Genomic DNA, 20,658 nt, shown 5'->3' on the forward strand with positions numbered 1-20,658 from the left:
AACTATTACCACATACATAAAATGTTTTGTGGGCTCTAGTGTTGCAATGTCGAACATAGAAATTGAGCCCTGATACGATTGCAGCTGAATCAATATACAGTCAGACCTCGTTTTACGAACCCTCGATATACGAATTCCCTCAACTTAGGAACGGCTCCACAGGGAACCAAACTTTTTCCGTGTATTTTGACCTCGTTTTACGAACCCTCGATATCCGAACTATGAACGGATTATTAGGGAACGAACCCAAAGTAGCCAAGCCATTCTGACCTCGATATACGAACGGGCGTTATGAACGTACAGAGGACAGGTCAATGGACCAGAGGATAATGAAAGTTCCTCAGTACATGCTGCCAAGGTCAAACATACAATGTCCCAACGCCACTACGTTCCACAAACATGATTCATCATTTCCTGAAAGAATAATTCGGGCGCTTACAGCCGAACGGTTGTCAGTTTGGACCAGGTCTCCGAGGTGGAAACATCTTGCCGTTCCAAGAGAAGGCGTTCAGTCCTTACAGCCGGTGACAAGCGTGATATTTGCCGTTGGAAACAGACTCATCCTTCGGCAAATATGAACGCCATACTGGATTGGTTTCATCGTGAGAGGGGAATACGGATTGTAAAGTCGACGTTGTCTGTTATTCTGAAAGAGTCCGATGCGTGGCTTCAAGTTTCTTCAGCGGACGCTTCGTCAATGAGGAAGACGTCGTTGGAACTGGAAGCACTTGAGCGATCTTTGGTGCTTTGGGTCGAAAGCATGACAGAGCGCAAAGCCGTGGTCAGCGACATGATGCTTGTAGAAAAGGCCCGTTTTCTCGGTCCCCTCCAGGGTAAGCAGCTTGTACATGCGCTCATTCTTTGCTCCATGCGTTTCCTTTTTGTCTCCGTCTTGGTGCTTATGTAGTTTTCTTGTGTTTTAGGCGTGCCTTCTGATTTTCATTATTCAAACGGCTGGCTAATGCGGTTCAAAGGGCGTCATAAGCTATCTTCACCAACGGCTCCACGGCGAGAGCGGCGGCGTTGACCCGACTACAGTAGCTGATGGGCGGAGAAGGTTTCAGACAATTCTCCAAGACTACAGCCCTGAAGACATCTACAACATTGATGAAACGGCGTTGTTTTACAGGCTCGGGCCCACCAGGACATTAGCCGCCAACCCTGTTTCTGGTACTAAACGCAGCAAAGCAAGACTCACTGTTGGTCTTTTATGCAACGCCTCCGGGACAGATAAGTGCAAGCCAGTGGTCATAGCAAAAGCGATGCGACCACGGGACTTCGGAAAGAAGTTTTCTCCAGAAATTTACTGTCACTACCATGCAAACGGGAAGGCTTGGATGACGTCCGATATTTTTGTGGACACACTACGGCAATTCAACAGGCGGCTGCAACGAGAAAAGAGGCAGGCGATACTCCTTGTCGACAACGCAGGGTGCCACAAGCTTCGCAGCGACACGTTTACGAATCTTCGGGTGGAGTACCTTCCAGCCAACTCAACCTCCAAGATTCAACCCCTAGATGCCGGCATCATCAGAGCAGCTAAGGTTGCATACCAGAGGGAACTTATGCGCCACTACATAGCCCTTGCCGAGGCTGGGGAAGAGCAGACGGTGGGTGTCCGCTGGTGCATAAGGACGTTCAGCCGAGTCTGGGCTTCTGTCTCAGAATCGACGACCAGGAACTGCTGGAGACATACTGGAATCCTTCCCAGTGCAGCATGTGACGACGACGGTAACGACGACGGCTCGTTCTCAGACGACGACCTGCCCTTAGCAGAATTAGAAAGGCAGATGCGTATCTTGGACCCATCACTTCCGGACTCGGCCGCAGAGGAGTGCATTTCCTACACTGACGGTGACGATATATGTGAGCCGCTTAATGATGATACTTTGGCGCGGTTGTCAGGCACTGTGAACACAGACAGTGAACACAGTGATAATGAAGAGCATCAGCCTGGCGGCGGAGAACCTGTGACAGCTGGATCAGCGTGGAATCACATCGAGAGCGCGATACGGTACTTTGAGGACCGTGTGGATGAGTCAAGTGTCAGACTTCTGTCATCTCTTCTAAACAGGATAGACCCTGCAGAAAGTATGGTGCAAAGCACAATTACGGAGTATTTTCGAAAATAAAACTTATTCAAATCAATTTCCCGTGGTTTTGTGAGGTATTTGTGCACTGCACACCTCGGACCTCGATTTACGAATACCTCGATTTACGAACGATTTTCTGAGAAACGAAGGGTGTTCGTAAAGCGAGGTTTGACTGTATATCCACATCGATATATAAATCGATATTAGGCAAGATGATAGCCTATGTCCTCTTAGAGCTTATGGACTGGAACGTGTTTGTGGCAAACACCTGTGCACTGAACAGAATAAAAAAAAAGCATACATACACTGCGTTACTGGTTGGTGCGAAGTAGCACTTGCAAATCGATATGAACACAGTATGGGGATGTTCTCCTTCATTGTTTGCTTGTTTATTGCTATCACTTGTATGCTCATTCATAAACACAGTGATCAATAAAGCAACATCACAAGCTTTGATGTCTGTAGAATGTATTTTAGTGTGTAATGGCTGTCTGGTTATTCCGGAAGGGTATATGGCATACCTCTATTCTTCAGTAAAGCGATACTGTTGTGATCAAGCAGTGTTCACGACCGAACCATACAGTGTACTATTGTCAAGATGGGAGGCATTCAATGCTGCCTACAAGAACCTGAAAGAAAAGTGAGAGCTTCATCTCAGTGAAAGAGAATAAACATGCTCATGGGCAGACAGCACCTACTGCATCGCACGTCAAAAAGGCAAAAACCTTTGTGTGCTTCAGAAGGAAAGTTTTCCCTTATGGCATGTACAGCACATGCTTCGAGGACTTTTCTGCAGTGGTTTCAGCTTTCCTAATGGTCCCCAGAACCACCTCGTAAACTGTTTGTGGGCAACGTACCAAACCTTCCTTCATATACCATGGACAGCGTAAAATTATTACTTTACTAAAAACAAACTGAAGGCACACATGAATGAACTGACTTGTTGACTTTGCTGTTCCTCTTAACAGCGCGTACTCGTCGCTTTCTCTCACGTAGCAGTAGGATACCTGGAGCAACTCAGTCTTCAGCCACAGTATTTTAAAGTACAGATTTCTTGAAATGCAACCGCTGCGGTGCTTCAGTAACGTCTCATCCCTATCAAAAATTCCAACAGGCCAGAAGCTGATGGACCAGTAGACACGTAATTTGGAACCTGGACCAGCACAGATCCTGCTGGAGCAGTGGACCAGCAGAAATGCTGCTGCAGCAGCATTCCTTTTCCTGTTTCTTTATATCACACAACATTTCGCTGAAACATTACTGTGCCATCAGAGTACGCAACAACTCACGCAACACGATGCTCACAGTCCTACGTTGAGGATTTGGACACGAAAAGGAACATATGATCAGTCGATCGAACACATGATTACACATCGTTAGTGCATTTATGCGATCGAGTTGCGAGATTATTTTGTTGTATGTCGTCGACTCTTCCCACTGGCGCCATGGATTTTGTAGAATGAATACAAATCACAGCACAGAATGAACAGTACACAATCAAAAGCGTGTGCAACATCGTCCTTATCTATCTGTACCTCAAAGTTCACTTGAGAGTTCACAGTAACATGGTAGGTGTAGGTATACACCGCACAAGTACTTCACCATTTCCACCAGAATGTAAACAATAACACGGTTGCCAACACGTTCTCGTCCTTTACGCCACTGCTGCCGCTAAAGTAAAAACCCAGCAAACCAGATACATCCAACAAATATCCGTAAGATATCTCGCCCGGGACGTTTGGATATCCAGTGGAGTTTGCCACAGATCCGTTTTACATCCATGCGATATCCCTGCGACTAGCATTTCTGCCATGTTTGTAGATCCACTGAAAGTCCCTGCGACGTCTGTCGCGGATATTTGGATATATACGGGAGATTACGAATATCGTACATATTTTGCTTTTAACAATTTTGTGCATCAGATATTTAGTGTTTGTAGAGTGCGTAGAGACCACTGCAACTGTGTTCCAGCAAATAATATTTATTGTGTGTTTTAACCCATTTGATACTATTGGGAACAAAAACATTACCTTAGCCTAACAGGATTCAACACAGTACAGCAACACCGTGGGATACGCCAGCACAAGTGCCGAACCCTGCCCGCCTCACTTGGACCACTTGGAAAAACCCGCAGTAACCTCTATTTGCGAGCTGGATGGAACATATACTGAAATACAAATCGTTACACACACGTTCGTTAGGGGTAGCGTGGCGTAAACCATTTGTAACGGTGACGAGGATGTATCTTCGCAATTCCTGTGTTTCTGCATCAACCCACAGTATACCCAACAACAATTCTGACATCCCTTCCTATCAACTACTGTGTTTTTAATTCAGGTTACCGTCTCTATAAGGACAAACAAATATTTCCTGGATCTCCCATAGACATCCCTAGGATCTGCAGGCTGCTTGTCATGGGACATTCAAACATCCAGAGCGCGATATCCTTCCAACATACCAGGGACATCTGTTGTTTACTGGAGTAAGCCCAAAACGCAATGAAATTGTGCGATATCCCATAGATATCCTATGGATGTCGAGATATTCAGGACGTTCGCGACCTTGTAGGGATGTCCCATGGATATTAATGGTTTGCTGGGAACGAGGCTGGGAGACGCCTCAAGCAGCGCTGCTTTAGCAGCAGAGGACTGCTCTGCTGCCATATCGCCAGTGGCGTAGCCAGACCTCCAAGTTAGGGGGGCCTCTATACAAAAACCCGCCCCACTCCCCCCCCTCCCCGCGCTGATCCTGGATGCGACAACACACAATACTTGCGCACACCGCAGCATGCAGTTGAAAAAAAAAGAACGAAAATAATTGATTTGAACATTCACAATACGATTATACTGTGATGTCCAATTAGGTGGTGTCACCAGATTGAAAGGATTTTGAAAAGCTCATACTTTGGAAACCATTCAAGTGTGCCGCTTAGATAGACGCCATGAACTGCAAGAACTTTCACGATCGTCACACTGGTCCCCCCCTCCATATATTATTTTCTTCTCGGATTTGCACGATTTGCGTAGGTCGGTCACTGGCAGGTAGGGGGGGCTCGCCCCCCCCCCCTAGCCCCCCGTGGCTACGCCACTGCATATCGCCGAGTTGCTGCCGCTCTGCTGCTGTTGCTCGATAAAAGCTATGGAACCTGGCCCTTAGCATGCGTCTCAGCAATACTCGAGGCAACCTAACATCACCACAAAAGTTAAATAAGTATTAGAATTGACACCTCTTACTTGTCTCTCTCTCTCTCTTTACCAGGCACATGATCACCTGTGTCAGCGACTCCTAATATTGTTGGTTTTGCCTTTTTCATATTTACATATTTATGTTTTTTAATGCTTCACCGTTATGCCGGGAACCCTAGCGGAACTGGTGTCGGATAACAAGGTTGGATACAAACACGATCCTGCCCGTTGGCATATTTTTTATTTTTTGAACTGTTTTCTTTATATTCGTAACAATAGGTAACCGATGTTACTTTTCTACACTTTTTGTCACAGCAAAGAGCAGTGTGTTCTTTTTTTTTTTTTTTCGTGGAGACATCTTTCTGGCTATGACACCTGTGTGAAGCCTAAACCAGGGGAGTATGGGTTAGTAAGAAGCGATATACTGTCTCATTAGGGTATCATTAGTGCGAGCTGTGCTATTTTGGAAAGTAAATGAATCGGCGCAGCGAAGCCGAAACTGTTCGCTTCTGTCAGACATATAACACTTTTCGAGTCACTTGGATAAATAACATGACTTTACAATGACATCGCATCTATTTAGTGGATGCTACATACGGAGTACCATGAGCATACGGAGAGCTTATTTCCACATTAAAAGTTACCGACATACGGGTTAGTTACGCTTTACAGCGAAAATCGTCCAGTTCAATCAGAATACTGCATTGTTGTCTATCAGGTCACAGCACTACATTACCTTTCGAAAAGCTGCCTTTATATTCGAACCCCGAACGCAATTACGTCAAGTTGTCCTATTGAATAACTATCATATTTCAAAGACAACTACCTTATTCATTTCCAAAACATTTCAGAACATGTTTTCTAGACAACGATGGGGAATATGGGCAGGAGATGATACAATGTTTTATCTCCTGTGATCTTTCTCGGTCTTTGTGAAGGACATCGTGGTCGCTCATCTTCCATTTTTGAGCGTCATCGGTGCGTCCGAAGATAGTTTGCTACAAACAATCCTCTACAGAAACAAGAAAAATGTCCAGCATGACGGTGGATTTATATTTCTCCTAGTACTTTCACCCGACTGAAGCGACCCGACAGCACCGGAGAGCACAAGGTGACCGCGGCGGCGCAGCGCACACCTCTCCCATAGCACAGGGGTGACACAAATCCGCCATTGTTGTAATTACACTCAAGCGGGTGCTTGTGGCAAAACTGTCATCTTATCCTGGCAGCACGTGATAGAAAACGTAATTTTTAGGTCATGTGACTTTGTTTACATGCCTCTTTACCGCTTGCAGAAATATTCCCGTCGGCATAAAGTCAAGAGGTGACACACAAAAAAAAATATCACAACACAAACGTGGTTGGAATCCTGCCACTGCCTGGCTTTCTTGTCGACCGCTATATTTCTTTCTCACTCATATAGTTACATCTTGAATTTTCTTTGCCGCTTTTAGGACCCCCTTCCATGCCCAGGGAGGGCGCTCGCAATGTCTCTACCAAAGGCGGACTAAGGGTCAGCTATCACTTGGGGACGCCCGACGCCGCCTCAGGACAGAGCCCTTTATTCGGATAGTTTGGCCATTAGCAGGCGGCTAACTTGAAGCGCGTCATGCGACGTCACGACTAAGCGACCTCCTCCGAATGCTCTATTGTTGTCCCGTCGTCAGGCGGTTGCCGTCGCCATATTTATGCTGATCGTTGTTTACAATATAAGGAGGGAAGACACGTGCGTATATCGTCCTTCGAAAGCCCTTCGTCCTTGAACTCTTTCAGTTTGGCCACAATGCCCCCCTTATCAGAGGTGGCTGTGTGTCATCAGCCGGTTATTCCTGTAGATTGCATTCAGAGCGACAACAAAGCTGTCGACGCGCACCAGATGGCTGATATACGGATCCTGCTTGGGTTCAGGCTTTTAGAGCGGCGCAATGACGACTCTCACGTCAAAATAAGCTCCACTCTCCCTATAAATGACCTTGCCTCTGGAGCGGGCGGAAGAAAAGGTACATTCCGCAGGGTACGCTCCGTCAAACCGCACGATTTTCATGTTCCCACCACAGTGGCATTCCGTTGGCCAAAGCACACGAAAAATCAGGGGGCGTGGCCTTTCTCTGTCACCTTATTGGTCGCCGGTACATCGTTCTCGGCAGCTCTCGCCGGAGTAGTCAAAGAAGTTCGGCGCAGTATTTTTTTTTATTTTTTTTATTTGTTGGCTCGCTGTCTGTTCTGACAACACCGGAAATGCGCGTCTATTCCCGCCGGCCGCTCACGACGTCGCATCGGGCTTCGCCAAGTGAGAGCTAGACGAAAGGTGCGCAATCCGCCGCCACGCTTTCGCCGCCCGGCAATTTTTGCTCACCGCTGCCACCGTGTCCCCTGAATATGTGCCCTGTCGCCCGCGATTCTACTGATCGGCGCGACGCTGTCGGTTATCGTTTTTCTTTTTTTTTTTTCCTACGGATTTGACAAGTCGGCTGGGTTGAAACATGCGCAGCTGGAAATAATGTGGCGACCGTCCCATAGACGTCCAGTTATATATTGAGAACTGGAGCTTCAGCTCTCAGTTGCAATGACACAACGGTTATTACTAGTCTAGATGCCAAAGCTCGTGACTTGGTTGCCCCACTTTCTGGCAATATTGCGCACGCCTGTCCTGCTAGATACCAAGCGTGAAAGGAAGTTTCCGATTATATAACTTGGAATATCCGATTATATCATTGTCTTGGAAGTGTAAATTCGTATTCGTATTAATATAATATTTTCACGAATTTATAACATAAATTCGCGAAAATTCGTAAAAAATAGGGGCGCGCGCACAATTTCGCGCATGTTTTCTTGTTGTTGTCCAAAACGACGAGCGAGCATCTCCTCGGGGAGGTGCCATGCGTGCCCATGGCAACTGACCAGCGAGGAAGTTATGTGGTTGCGCTTTCCCTATCGAGCTTTGGAAAGCGCCTTTTCCTCAAACATCATTGCACAAGCAAGTTAGTGTACCTAATGCTATGGACTTGAACAACAACAACTTTATTTCAGGAGGATGGGTGGGGAGTTTCATCGCCGGGGGCGATACTTGTTGTGCAGGAGCCGCAAGGCGGTAGAAGCAAACAGGGACGCAGACTCGGAGTCGAGGGGATCAGGCTCGTTTAATGAGACAGGCCAAGAACGAAAGTGAGCCGAGAATAGAAAAACGAGATGGCATGTCTCGAGATCCGCGAGCACAAAACTAAAACGGCAAGTGCTGCCCCCTGGCAACGACACATTGCAACAAAATATGACCAACACTCCCCCTCAATGAGTCGTCGCTACCTTCAGCCCACACGCAAGAGTTCATGTAGGCCAAGACGTTCACAATGATGATGAGTTTTCTTGCCAGTTAGAGCCTTTGTCATGATGCTACTTGGGAATAGCCGCAGGCAACAAGTCGCGCCTTATGCCTCTCCAAGTCGCCATTCTTGTCATATTTGTTACGAAATATCCATTTACATTTTACGACTCGTCTGTCGCTTGGTCTTGGTACAACCTCCCAGGTCCCATTGCGTTTTAGATTGCCCAGCTCTTCCTCAATTGCCGTCCGCCACTCCGAACTATCCGGCATAGACAGTGCTTCCTCAACGGTAGTTGGATCGGGGATGGAGTCGCTTCGCTTTACAACGCAACAATAGTTTGGGCGTGGCTTCGACGCTAGTCTCTCGGAGCGCCTCGGCATCTGAAGATCATTGGGTTGTTCTCGCTCTTCGGGTACTCCTGGTACTCCTGAGGTTGACGGCTCGTCTTGTTGCAGCACGGGAGTTATTGCCTCATTCGTCTCCCCCTCGTCTTGTGCTTCAAATGTCACCTCTGGAATCTCTTGCAGTTCGTCATCCAGATTGCTGAGGATCACCGTGCCATCGACCATGTTGGGCGCCTCTTCACTGTCGTCTGGTGCCGGGAATTCTTCTCCACATGGTCTACCACCGTACGGGAAACAGTTCTCGTCGAAGACGACATCACGGCTCACAAAGAATTTGTCGCGTTTCCGGTCCCAAAGCTTGTACCCCTTGACGCCCTCCGGGTAGCCGAGGAAAATGCACTCAATTGCCCTTGGGTCCAGCTTTGCTCTCTGCTGTCGCCGACTCTGTGCGCTCCAGGCCTTACATCCGAATACCCTCAGGTGATCGATGTTGACCTCCTTTCCCAGCCACAACACTTCTGGCACAAGACCCCCTACAGCCTTTGATGGACACTTGTTGCGTAGGTATGTTGCCGTGACAACAGCGTCCGCCCATAGTGTTTTGGTGAGGCCTGATTCGATCAGCAGGCATCGAGTCATGTCCAAGATCGTCTGATTAAACCTTTCGGCCACTCCGTTCTGCTGTGGTGTTCCAGGCACGGTGAGCTGTCGTCGAATGCCGTGTTTCACCAGGTATTGGCAGAATTGCTTCCCCGTATACTCTCCACCGTTGTCACTGCGAAGGACTTTGATGGTGGTTCCGTGGAGATTTTCTACCATTCGTCGGTACTCGTCGAACTTCTCCAACACCTCATTTTTGCTCTTCATCGGATATACGACTGCGTACCTCGAAAAATCGTCGATAAACGTCACGAAGTAGTTAGACCCTCCTTTGGACGTTGGAGTGATGTTCCCTACGACGTCCGAATGAATGAGCTCCAAAGGTACTCCAGTACGAGACGAAGAACCGCTACTGGATATGAAGCTCTTTCTTCGCTGCTTTCCCTGCACGCACGTGGAGCATATTTCGTCTCTATGCAGAACTTCTCCGCAAAGTTCTTGCACGGCTTCTTGGTGAAGGTGTCCTAGTCGACGGTGCCATAGTGCGTAGTCCGCCGCTTTGGCTAGCTTCAGCACAGGCCTCTCTTCCTCTACTCTGTATAACCTTCCCTTCCGCGATGCGGATGCAATGAGTTCATTGTTGTGGTCTCTCACCTCACAGCTTCCCTGATTGAATGTGACCTTATATCCACGTTCTTCCATCCTTCCGACGGATAGGAGGTTACCGTCCAGATCCGGTACATACAGCACATCTTTCAGTGTGACCACTGTTCCACCACATTCCTTTGGGAGCTTGAAGGTCGCCTCGCCCTTGCCTAGAATTTCCATCGCCTCTTTGTTGGCGGCTGTTGCGGATTAAAGGAGGTCGAGGCGGGTCTCGTGGTCACGGGCCTAGATTCGCCATTTTGCTTTTCGGTTTTTGGTTCATTAAAACCTTTTCCTCTCGGAAGCAGAGCGGGCGCCTCGTTCTTCCCTCACACATTTCTGGTGCCGAAACCCGGGAAGGTAGGCCGCCTGTTCCTTCGCTTTCCCTTCGACTTGCCATGGAACGCTTGAGGCGCACAAGAGGTGGACTACGTGCACACTTGACGCGCACCATGACACGGCTCTCCGACCTGCTGGGGCAGCAGGACTCGTCCGTCGAAGAGGTTGAAGCCGCGTTGGACTATTTGGTGGCAAAACGGCAATCGCTCTACGACCTCGATAGCAGCATCGCCCAGGAAACCCCCGAAGATCAGCTGGGAGCGGAACTTGACAGTGCGCTCCAGTACGAGGAAGGTCTCGAGGGAATGATCACAAGGGCACGTCGTAGGCTTCGCCAGCAGCAGAATGTTGCACCTTTGGATCAACAGCGTCCTGCGGGGCAGAAATCCGTCGCTCTCCCTAAGCTTCAGATACCCAAGTTTTCGGGAAAATTACAGGAATGGCAACAATTCTGGCAGCATTTTGATGCCACCATCCACTCCAACCAAGCACTGGCTCCGGTCGAGAAGTTTAAGTACTTGGTCTCCTACCTCACTGACGACGCGAAGCGATCCATCGAAAGCATCAGGATCAGCGGCGACAACTACGACTCTGCGGTCACTCTGCTCACACACAGGTACGGTAGACCGGAACTCCTTACGGCGGAGCACATCGACCATTTGCTTGCTCTTCGTCCCATCTCGAGTTCCCAAAACATTCCCCAGCTCCGACGTCTTCATGACGATGTGACCATTCGAATGGCAGCTTTGGATTCTTTGGGGGTAACTAAGGATAAATATGCGGTTATCTTGTACCGCGTCATCACACGATGCTTGCCCGAAAACCTCTGTGTCCTTTTTCATCAACGAAGAAGGGATACAGCCGCAGTACCTCAACCCCAAGGCAACAATGAAAGCACTGGGATAGACAAGGCCGCCGAGGATCTTCAGGCGCTGCTATCATTTCTTCAGGTGCAGGTGGAGACTCGGGAAGAGGTGTTGCTCACTCGGGCAGTTTCGCCAGCGTCGGCTGCTCGCAGCAAGAGTCCTAACGAGCCGGTTCGGCTTCCTACGGCCGCTGCCCTAGCCGCTGCAAACGCCGCACCTCCGAAGCGGACTGCTGACGCACGTTCATCACCCTGTCCCTTGTGTCATTCGCCGGACCATCCGCTGCAGTCCTGCACGGCGGTTTTACCGGCAGCCGATATGCGCCATCGTTTGTCTAGAGCGGGAAGATGTTTCAGGTGCGGCAAATCCGGACATTTTTCACGGGTTTGCCGATCTGCGGCTGGGTTGTCTTGTGCGAAGTGCCACGGACATCACCTTTCCATATTGTGTGACATTCAAAGACGTCCGGAGGCTCAGCATTGTTCGACCACTCTCCCCGCGACTGCAGACATGGAGGCACCGCGCGAAGTGTTGGACGACGTCGTCTCACAGACTGTCATGTCTTCATCACCCTCGAACGTGCATGCAAAATCTGGAATGGCACGCCTTCAGACAGTCTCAGTTTGGGCAGAAGGACCTGCAGGCAAGAAGCGAATTCGGCTGCTTCTTGACACGGGTAGTCAACAAACGTTTATACGTCGCGATCTGTTGAAGGAGCTAGGGTGCCAAATCACTGGTGAGGAGGACCTCTCCGTGTTCTCTTTCGCACGTACGCGCCACCCCAGAAGATTCCACTGCGAACGGGTGCAAGTCCGCCTCGAAGCCATCTCGGATCCGCGGTCGTGCATCGAGCTTGAAGCCCTCGGCATTTCTGAACTATGCCGCGTGTCTACGCCAGCCTTGGACGACGTAACCATGAGCCTTCTCTCGCTGCGAGGCCTCGAAGTGGCTGACACGAGCTGCACCACGGACATCGCTGTGCTGGTGGGTTCCGATTACTATTGGAAGCTGGTCACCGGCCGAGTGGAACGTCTCCCTGGCGATCTTGTTGCGGTGGAGACCATTTTCGGATGGGTCGTTCAGGGAGTCCAGCGGTCACCCGGTCGAACGCTGTCTACCGTGGTATCAGTCCTCTCCCTCTCCTGCGAGGAACAAGAACTCTTCGACCACATGGACCCTTCGGAAGCGTGGCGATTGGATGCCCTTGGCATAAGCGATCCGGTTCCTGATCCCGACGATGACTTTGCGGCCGCCTACTTTACAAGCCATGTACGCCAATGTGACGGTCGCTACGTCGTCCCGCTAATGGTTAAACCAGAACTAGGGCTCCCTGCCTGCGCCAATAACAGGAATACGGCTCTACAGCGCCTCCTCTCGCAACTACGTCGGTTTCGTTTCGACCCAGAATTGCTGGCTCAGTATGACAAGGTCATACGTGAGTATTTTGACGAAGGTCATGCTGAGAAGGTAATCCGTCGCTTCGTTTCAAGACGTGGTGTGCCCACCCTGGTCTATTCAGACAACGCCCGAACGTTTCACAAGTGCGCAGCCATCTTGTCTGCGCCCACCACAGCTGAAGTACAAGATTTTGCAACTCAGCACCGTATACAGTGGCGGTTCATAGTTGAGCGAGCACCTTGGCGGGGCGGATGGTGGGAACGCCTCATCGGCACCGTGAAGGCTGCTCTAAGGCGATGTCTCGGTAGAAGCCGCCTTACTTTCGAGCAACTAACTACAGCCCTATGCGAGGTGGAAGCTCTCGTAAATTCCCGCCCATTAACCCACGTCGCATCTGATGTCGAGGAACTCGTACCCCTCACGCCAAGCCACTTTCTGATAGGCAAACGAGCCATCTCTCTACCGGGCGAACACGCTGCCATCTCACAGCCTGACGCGGAGGACCTCCGGCACAACTTCAGAGAAATGCTGAAGGCGAAGGAACTCTTCTGGAAGCGCTGGAGATACGAGTACCTTCTGCAGCTGAGGTCTGCCCACGTGACTGCGTCTCCTACCCAAAGTCGTTTCAAGAAAGGGGATGTGGTGGTGCTTCAGGAAGATAATGTTCGTCCCCCTTTTTGGAAGCTCGGACGCATAGCGAAGTTGATACGAGGGAGAGATGGGTTAGTGCGGGCATGTTCAGTACGTCTCGCAAGCGGCACTACCATAACCCGTCCAGTTCAAAGGCTTTGCCGTTTGGAAGCAGACGTCTCGTCACCCGCGGCCGGGGATGATGTTGCGGATTAAAGGAGGTCGAGGCGGGTCTCGTGGTCACGGGCCTAGATTCGCCATTTTGCTTTTCGGTTTTTGGTTCATTAAAACCTTTTCCTCTCGGAAGCAGAGCGGACGCCTCGTTCTTCCCTCACAGCGGCTTCTACTACTGATGAGTATTCCTGGAATCCTGTGAGCTTCGTCCTGTCCGATGTCATGTGGTCTGTGGCTCCGCTGTCTAAGTACCGGATATAACTTTCCTTCATGCCTGATTTCTTCGCGGATAGCGCCCTGTGGGATGCCTTCTTCGCCCGTGATGCGTTGACATTTTCTTGAGACTGGTTTCTACGGTCATCACGGTCACCTTCTTCACAGTCCCTGGCGATATGCCCAAATCTTCCACACGCGAAGCATCTCACATGACGTTTTGCCTCATCGCGGCGTCCTCCGGGCGTATGCTCAGAAGGTCTCTCAGTCTTGGAGTCGTACTTTCCGTACCTGGGTCTGAACTTGCTTTTCGACACAAGAGCTTTCGCATCTTCGTCCGTCTCTGAAACGTGCTCTTCGTCGCGCCTCTGTTTTCTCTTTTCCTCGACGAGTAGCCTTGCCTTGACCTCTTTAGTTGTGAGCGTGGCTTCGTCTTGCTCGAGTTTGAGAATGAGTGGTTCGTAAGCTTCTGGCAAACCCATTAGCATCACTAAGGCAACTTCTTTGTCCGTAAATGCGTAGCCTCCATTGGAGAGTTTTCTGTGCAAACCCATTAGCCTGCTCAAATACTCCTTCATCGGTTCTTCGCGCTTCTTCCTCACGTTGACGAAGTCCCGTAGAAGTTGCAGGATATGTAGTAGACCATACTTCATATGGATCTCCCGCAGAATATCCCATGCGGCTTTGGCGGAGGTACAGGCCCCGATATCGTCCAAGTAACTGTCCTCAACCACGAGGAAGAGGAATGTGAGGGCCTTGTTGTTGGTCCTCCTTTCGTCAGTAGTCATCTCAGCGTCTATGTAGCCGGGGTCCACTGCCTCCCAACAGCTCTTCTGCACCAGCGCTGCTTTTGCTCTAATCGCCCAAGCGTGATAGTTTTCCGAAGTCAGTTTCGGTATCCTGAGAGCGCTATCGTCTGAGAGCGCCATGTCTCTCCGCCGCTCTCCTGGTCCCAACTTCTCACTTGCTTCTCCGCAAAGATGCGCTTGGTCAGTGACAGTCGTCGTCGAGTCACAGTCCTAGGTGTCCTGGGCCCATAACCTGTTGTGCAGGAGCCGCAAGGCGGTAGAAGCAAACAGGGACGCAGACTCGGAGTCGAGGGGATCAGGCTCGTTTAATGAGACAGGCCAAGAACGAAAGTGAGCCGAGAATAGAAAAACGAGATGGCATGTCTCGAGATCCGCGAGCACAAAACTAAAACGGCAAGTGCTGCCCCCTGGCAACGACACATTGCAACAAAATATGACCAACAATACTCTACCCCATTCCTGGAGGTAAATAATGGGTCCCGTTACAATGAGGATCCAAGTCATGTGGCCTCCAAAAAGGCGAAGACAGCCTTGAGGGCCGAGCGTTGGTGTGCTGGATGCGGCCAGGGACCAAGCGATTTTGTGAGGGAGAGACGGCAGGAGACTAGCTCGTTGAGGGATGCGGAGAGTACGGAGCGGGAAGATTGGTACTACAAACAGCGTATAGAACAGGCGCGATTCGTAACTGCCGTCTTAACCCTTTTAAAGAAAATCCATGGCGTGATGGCGCTCCAAGAGAAGAGGAGGAAGTTAGACAACAGCACGAGAAAGAAGAAGCTAGAATCAGGAACTTAGATAGTGTTTCAAGATGAAAGACGTGCTTGTAGGTGTTAGGGTTGTCCCGCGACAGGAAGACGCCGAGTCCGCCTACCGAGCCTACCTGGCCCGCGAGCTCATCTACATTCCGGCCTTCTTGGTACTGGGGACCATCTCAGCCTTTGTACTACTTTTGATCGGGGTCAGTATGCTCTTAGGTGTGTTGCAACACTCAACGACGACCTCGCACAGTGCTATAGAACAAGTTACCCAACCTATAGTTGAAGTCATCCGGGAACGACGAACATGCAACCTTCCACGATGTAGAGCTATTGGTCAGGCACTCACGTACAGTCTCAATCACACCGTCCCGCCTTGCAGCAGCATCTGGGATCATGCGTGTACCGGATGGATCACAGCTCCTGAACCGGTGTACCGGAAAGTGATTCTTGGTTCGGCAAACCTCTACGTCGAGGACATGTACAAAGACATTCAAAAAACCCTTTTGACCATGGACGTGGCAACTCGCACTCCGAACGCAATCAAGAAGGCTTGTTTCTTCTACCAGAGCTGCATTCGGCACAGAATGGAAGCGGAAGATGGAATGGATGAATTAAGATTATTGTTCCAAAGGTACTCTCTGAGAGGCTGGCCGTATGAATCATTGGCTGATAACATAATTAGCAGTGTACTTCCCAAGTACCTACACGACACGCAGGACAGCGCAATCTTAGATGTACATAGTGCGAACTCCGCGCCAACAATGTCCATCATAGAATCGCAGCTCAGGAGTAACAGGACAGTCTACCTCGCTTTGGATTGCCCTTCATTCCCCATGCCTGGATACGTATACACACGCACGAAAATGGGCCCAATGCGCAACCGCTACTCCACCTACATGAAGGATGCCATCACCAGTTACTCCGCGCATGTTGGCAATATACCTTAGCAGGAATATTTGCCTTCGAGAGAAACCAGGCTTTCATGGCTCGAAAGCACTGCTACAGGAGGAGATTCAAGCGTGTTACTGTAGCCGATTTGACTAACGACATACCAGGTGCCGACTGGGCCACATTTCTAAACGACATTGTTGGGCATCGCTCATCCTTCAAAGTTTTCCAAGGGACGGCAATTCTAATACGCTCGAAGAAATATCTTCGCTACGTGGCAAGTTTGAGGCAAGGAGCCAAGAACGTGCGTGCTGTAAACTACATCGGTTGGCGTTTGCTGCATCTTTTTGGGCGACACGCGTCGAGAGAACTGCGATGGTACGAGGACATATTTAGAGAAGTTGACATCAACGTGCACCAAGAGCAGGGCCTTTCTAAGGAATGTCTCATGTTGGCCAACGATGTGATGCCCATGGCTCTCGGTAGAGTGTACGTTGAGACTCACACCGGAGTTAAGACATTCCTTAAAGTCAACCGAATGATACAAAGCATACTCTTTGGATTCAAACACATGCTTTCGGAGGCACCTTGGATTGTCAATGGTGAGCTCCAAAGCGCCTATGCCCGTATCGATGCCATCCGAACAATAGTCAGCATTCCACCTTGGATTGCGAACGATGTTCTTCTCACAGAGTACTACAATGATCTGGTCATGGATCCATACAACGTCCCATTCTTCAGGCTGCTGGTGAACGCCACAGCGCACACTGCCCAGAAACGATTTATGTCCCTTGACATCCAAGAGGCCATTATATCGGGAACGGATGAAGAGAGGAAGAAAGCCCAAGACAGGGCTGGCATCAGCATCAAGCACCTCCATTCCTTCATCTTTCCAGCCAGGATAGTACATCTGAACCTACATAGATATAACCCGCGCCAATCCCTTCTGTATGACGTTCTCGACAACGTCATTCTACTGCCCGCTCGCATATTGCAGCCACCGTATTACGATCCGGACGTCCCGTACGCATTAAACTACGGCGGACTGGACGTACTCCTGCTGCACGACATTGTCACGGAGTTCTTCCGTTTTTATTTCAACATTGCCAACAACAACTGGAGGGTAAAGCTGAAATGCATCAACAGCGGAGTATACACCGACAAGGAGGACAGCACCGGCGCAGCCTCTGAAAGACGGGACGTGTTTACTGTCGCTTTCACTATGATGATAGTTCGCGTTGCGTACCACGCTTACCATTACTGCATGGATGCAGAGGACGATCAAGTCATCCCAGGAGTCTGGCCAGAAGCTAATCCCCACCAAATATTCTTCCTCTCCGCAGTAAGAAATGTGTGTTCCCTAATGCGCGACAGACACTGGGCGCGGCTCATGCAGGCAGACATGACCAAGTCGCAAATACCGCTTCTGGAGAAGATAAAGCACTCCTTTCAAGGTTTATCAGAGCTCCACGACACCTCTCACTGTAGCAGGAATAAAAAAGATGAGTTCTACGCATGTGTGGAGGATAAACCCGTCATGGAGGAATCGCCAGCCACCTGAATGTTTGTCGGAGCTTCTGAAAAAATAAACGTCCCCTTGATAAACAATGCGTTCCCTGACTTCTTGTTGAGCATTGAGAGCTGTTCTTTTTGTTGGTACAAAATATGCGGGGATGCACATTTGTGTCTTGATAAGCTATTTCAAAAAAATAGCTTGTTGCTTGCAGCAAAAAAGAAAAAAAAATGCTGTTGCGCCGTTTCTCTTCAGTACCATACGGCAAGACGCAAGCAATCTCTTACTCAGCAGTGCTGCTCCATTCGTTCTCAAATCCCCTTCTTCGCAAAGGAACATAGAACGCGACCCTATTCACTGTCCTACTCGTAATTCTACATCCCACCGGAAATGACATTAAATTACAAGATCCCCGTGCTAAAATCGTTCCAAGATAACCTGAAACGCGCAAAACACACTGTTAGAGTTGCTGCGTTCCCTATTGAAACATCCAGCGGGTTTTTCCGCTGGCCCAGAAAAGGGCCTGCTGGTGCAGCAAAATAGCCTACGGGTCCAGCAGTCTTTTCTGGTGGTCCAGCAAAATGGTCTGCTGGTCCAGCAGAAGAGACTACCGTTCCAGCAGGATAGACTGCTGGTTCAGCACAAGGGCCCATGGTTCAGCAAGAGGGTCGGCTGGTCCAGCAGAAGAGTCCACTGGTCCAGCAAGATGATCTGCTGGTCAGGTCATTGGTCCAGCAGAGGAGCCTAGTGGACCCTAGTGCATGGTGTGCAGATTTATATTGGTTCATTTTATTTCATGCATGGATGCTTTCGTAAGTGTGCTCACCCACACACAAATAGCATACACGCATAGTTACACAACTATATGTACAAATTTATCTCCGTGCATAAATTCCAAATTTTCGAGATAAACCCACTTTCCCCCTGAAAAAGGTTCCGATCAAGAAGTTTTCTCATTGCGGAACTGACACAGTTTGCTACGGACGTCTTACTAAAACACTTAACACTTACACCCTTCAAATACTTACTGTCTTTCAGGGAGATGGATTAAGTATTGTCCTAACCACGGCGCAGCTTTATGCCCTGTTTTCAGTCGCGAAATGTCCTGCAGCACATTTGTTGCACCTCAAAGCAATAATTTTATGCTCACTTCAAAGACTGGCAAGACCTGTATTCCGAGGGGTCTATTATCAAATTATGGTACCAGTAGAACCACAACGCCTTTATCAGCCCATTCACAGATCAACTCCACAAAGTTAATTTTGCATGATGAGCATATCTCAAGTGTGAAATGAAACAAAAAATGCAGCCACATTACAGCCTAACTTTGAAAGGAAAAAGGTGAAAAAAAATACAGCCCGGTTACACTCGAATTTTGAGAACGAAATGCAACCCAAGCCTTTACTCCGTTTTTTTAAATAAATCTGAAAAAAAAATAGCCCCTAAATATATACGCAGGACGTAAAGAGTGCATGTTGTGGATCACCTATGGTTGACATTTGCCATATCGATCAAGCAGACCCTGCCACGTACAACACCTAAACCAAATTATCATGCAATCAATACAATAAAAATCTGACCGCAGTCATTAAAAAGAGGTGTTAGAAAGTTGTGTCTAATAAGCATACGTAGGGAGGCAGCCTTCACGCATTTTATCCTACATGATTGGCATAGTGGCTACATATGTCAGCTATAGTCTACTAACACAACGGCAATTCTGAAACACACTTCATAGGCACTTGTGTGCATTATACATATTAAGCCCACATACAAGGCCACATCAGTTAGAAAAAAGCACGGGGTCAGTTGGCAGAGACTTTAAATTTATCACTCCGAAAACACATTCCAAGATGCCCTTCAAAAGTACTTCTTCAGAAAGCACTTCAAAAGCATATGTAAGCTAAACACCCACAGAAATATTGTATGGATTCATAAACTAGGGAGGTTCATTAGGATTTTCTTACTCTGAATGTAGGGCGGTGCTCTGCTCCTTGTCTGTTGACCTGCCGTTGGCCCTGACATGACCATTAGAGAAAAAAGCACAAAAGCATGTAAGGGTGTCAGTCTGTTTCACACATGTTCGGCGGCTCACACACATACGCTGAACCTTCAATCTTCACAAACACAAGTTGGCTGTTTACCTCATCATCAGGATAGACACACATTCCCTCAGAAGCAGGTGGCCAGTTAGAGCAATAAATATGCGAGGCATGGCCAAATGAAAACTGTGTGATCAGCAACTTCTTGCATAATATAGCAATTCTTTCTACTGGTTCATGAATAACAAAAATTTATCTTACAATACCGTAGCTGTTGTCGTGTATTTTTACATAAGAGGAGCACGTTCTTTCGGCACGTGTGTATTCTGCAGCAGTGTACGAGGTACTCCTTAGGCAGGACTCCATTTAGCGTGGGTAGCATGAAATACCGAGTCCAGTTTCTCTATTCCATGGCTTTCCAAAAGGAAGGCTCGAGTGAGCTTGTGAGCCTTCTGTATGACCCTGGGGACGTTGTTGCACATGAGCGCCTGTTTGCAACACTCAGTTTCTGAGGCTTCTCCAACACAGGTCATCCAGAGTTCTGTTACAAATTGTCCCCCACCAATTAAAATGCAGTGCACGTAATCTGGGGGGCACTCCCCAGAGGAGGTCTAGTCCTTTTAGCTCTAATATGGGGCGTGGTCCCTTGATGCCATCCACGTCTCTTCCTCGAAGTGTAGCCAACTTCATTGCTTTCAATACGCTACCATGGGTCCGATCGATGAGCATTTTTGCTGCACACGCTGCATACTTTAGTGTTCATGTGGAAGGTATTGAATATGAGTACAACGAACAACTAAACTTTCGTGACAAAGCGCAGTACCTAAAAACAGATTTGTCT

The 20,658-nt window shown here is 48.9% G+C and overlaps 3 protein-coding genes across 3 annotated transcripts; all 3 read left to right on the forward strand.

The window, feature by feature from the left end:
- Positions 1 to 574: 574 nt before the first annotated feature.
- LOC135375288 (tigger transposable element-derived protein 6-like) lies at positions 575 to 3,230 on the forward strand. The gene is made up of 3 exons (XM_064608029.1): positions 575 to 833; positions 1,078 to 2,091; positions 3,208 to 3,230. The coding sequence occupies exons 1-3, from the start codon at positions 575 to 577 to the stop codon at positions 3,228 to 3,230; spliced, it is 1,296 nt and encodes a 431-aa protein (XP_064464099.1).
- Positions 3,231 to 10,642: 7,412 nt separating this feature from the next.
- LOC135375289 (uncharacterized) lies at positions 10,643 to 13,639 on the forward strand. Its single transcript, XM_064608031.1, has one exon. It carries the CDS (start codon positions 10,643 to 10,645, stop codon positions 13,637 to 13,639), a length of 2,997 nt encoding a protein of 998 aa, XP_064464101.1.
- A 2,720-nt stretch (positions 13,640 to 16,359) lies between these two features.
- LOC135375290 (neprilysin-11-like) lies at positions 16,360 to 17,826 on the forward strand. The gene has a single exon (XM_064608032.1). The coding sequence runs from the start codon at positions 16,360 to 16,362 to the stop codon at positions 17,824 to 17,826; it is 1,467 nt and encodes a 488-aa protein (XP_064464102.1).
- Positions 17,827 to 20,658: the final 2,832 nt, after the last annotated feature.

Source organism: Ornithodoros turicata, unplaced genomic scaffold (genome assembly GCF_037126465.1).
Source record: "Ornithodoros turicata isolate Travis unplaced genomic scaffold, ASM3712646v1 ctg00000850.1, whole genome shotgun sequence".
NCBI classification, from domain to species: domain Eukaryota; kingdom Metazoa; phylum Arthropoda; class Arachnida; order Ixodida; family Argasidae; genus Ornithodoros; species Ornithodoros turicata.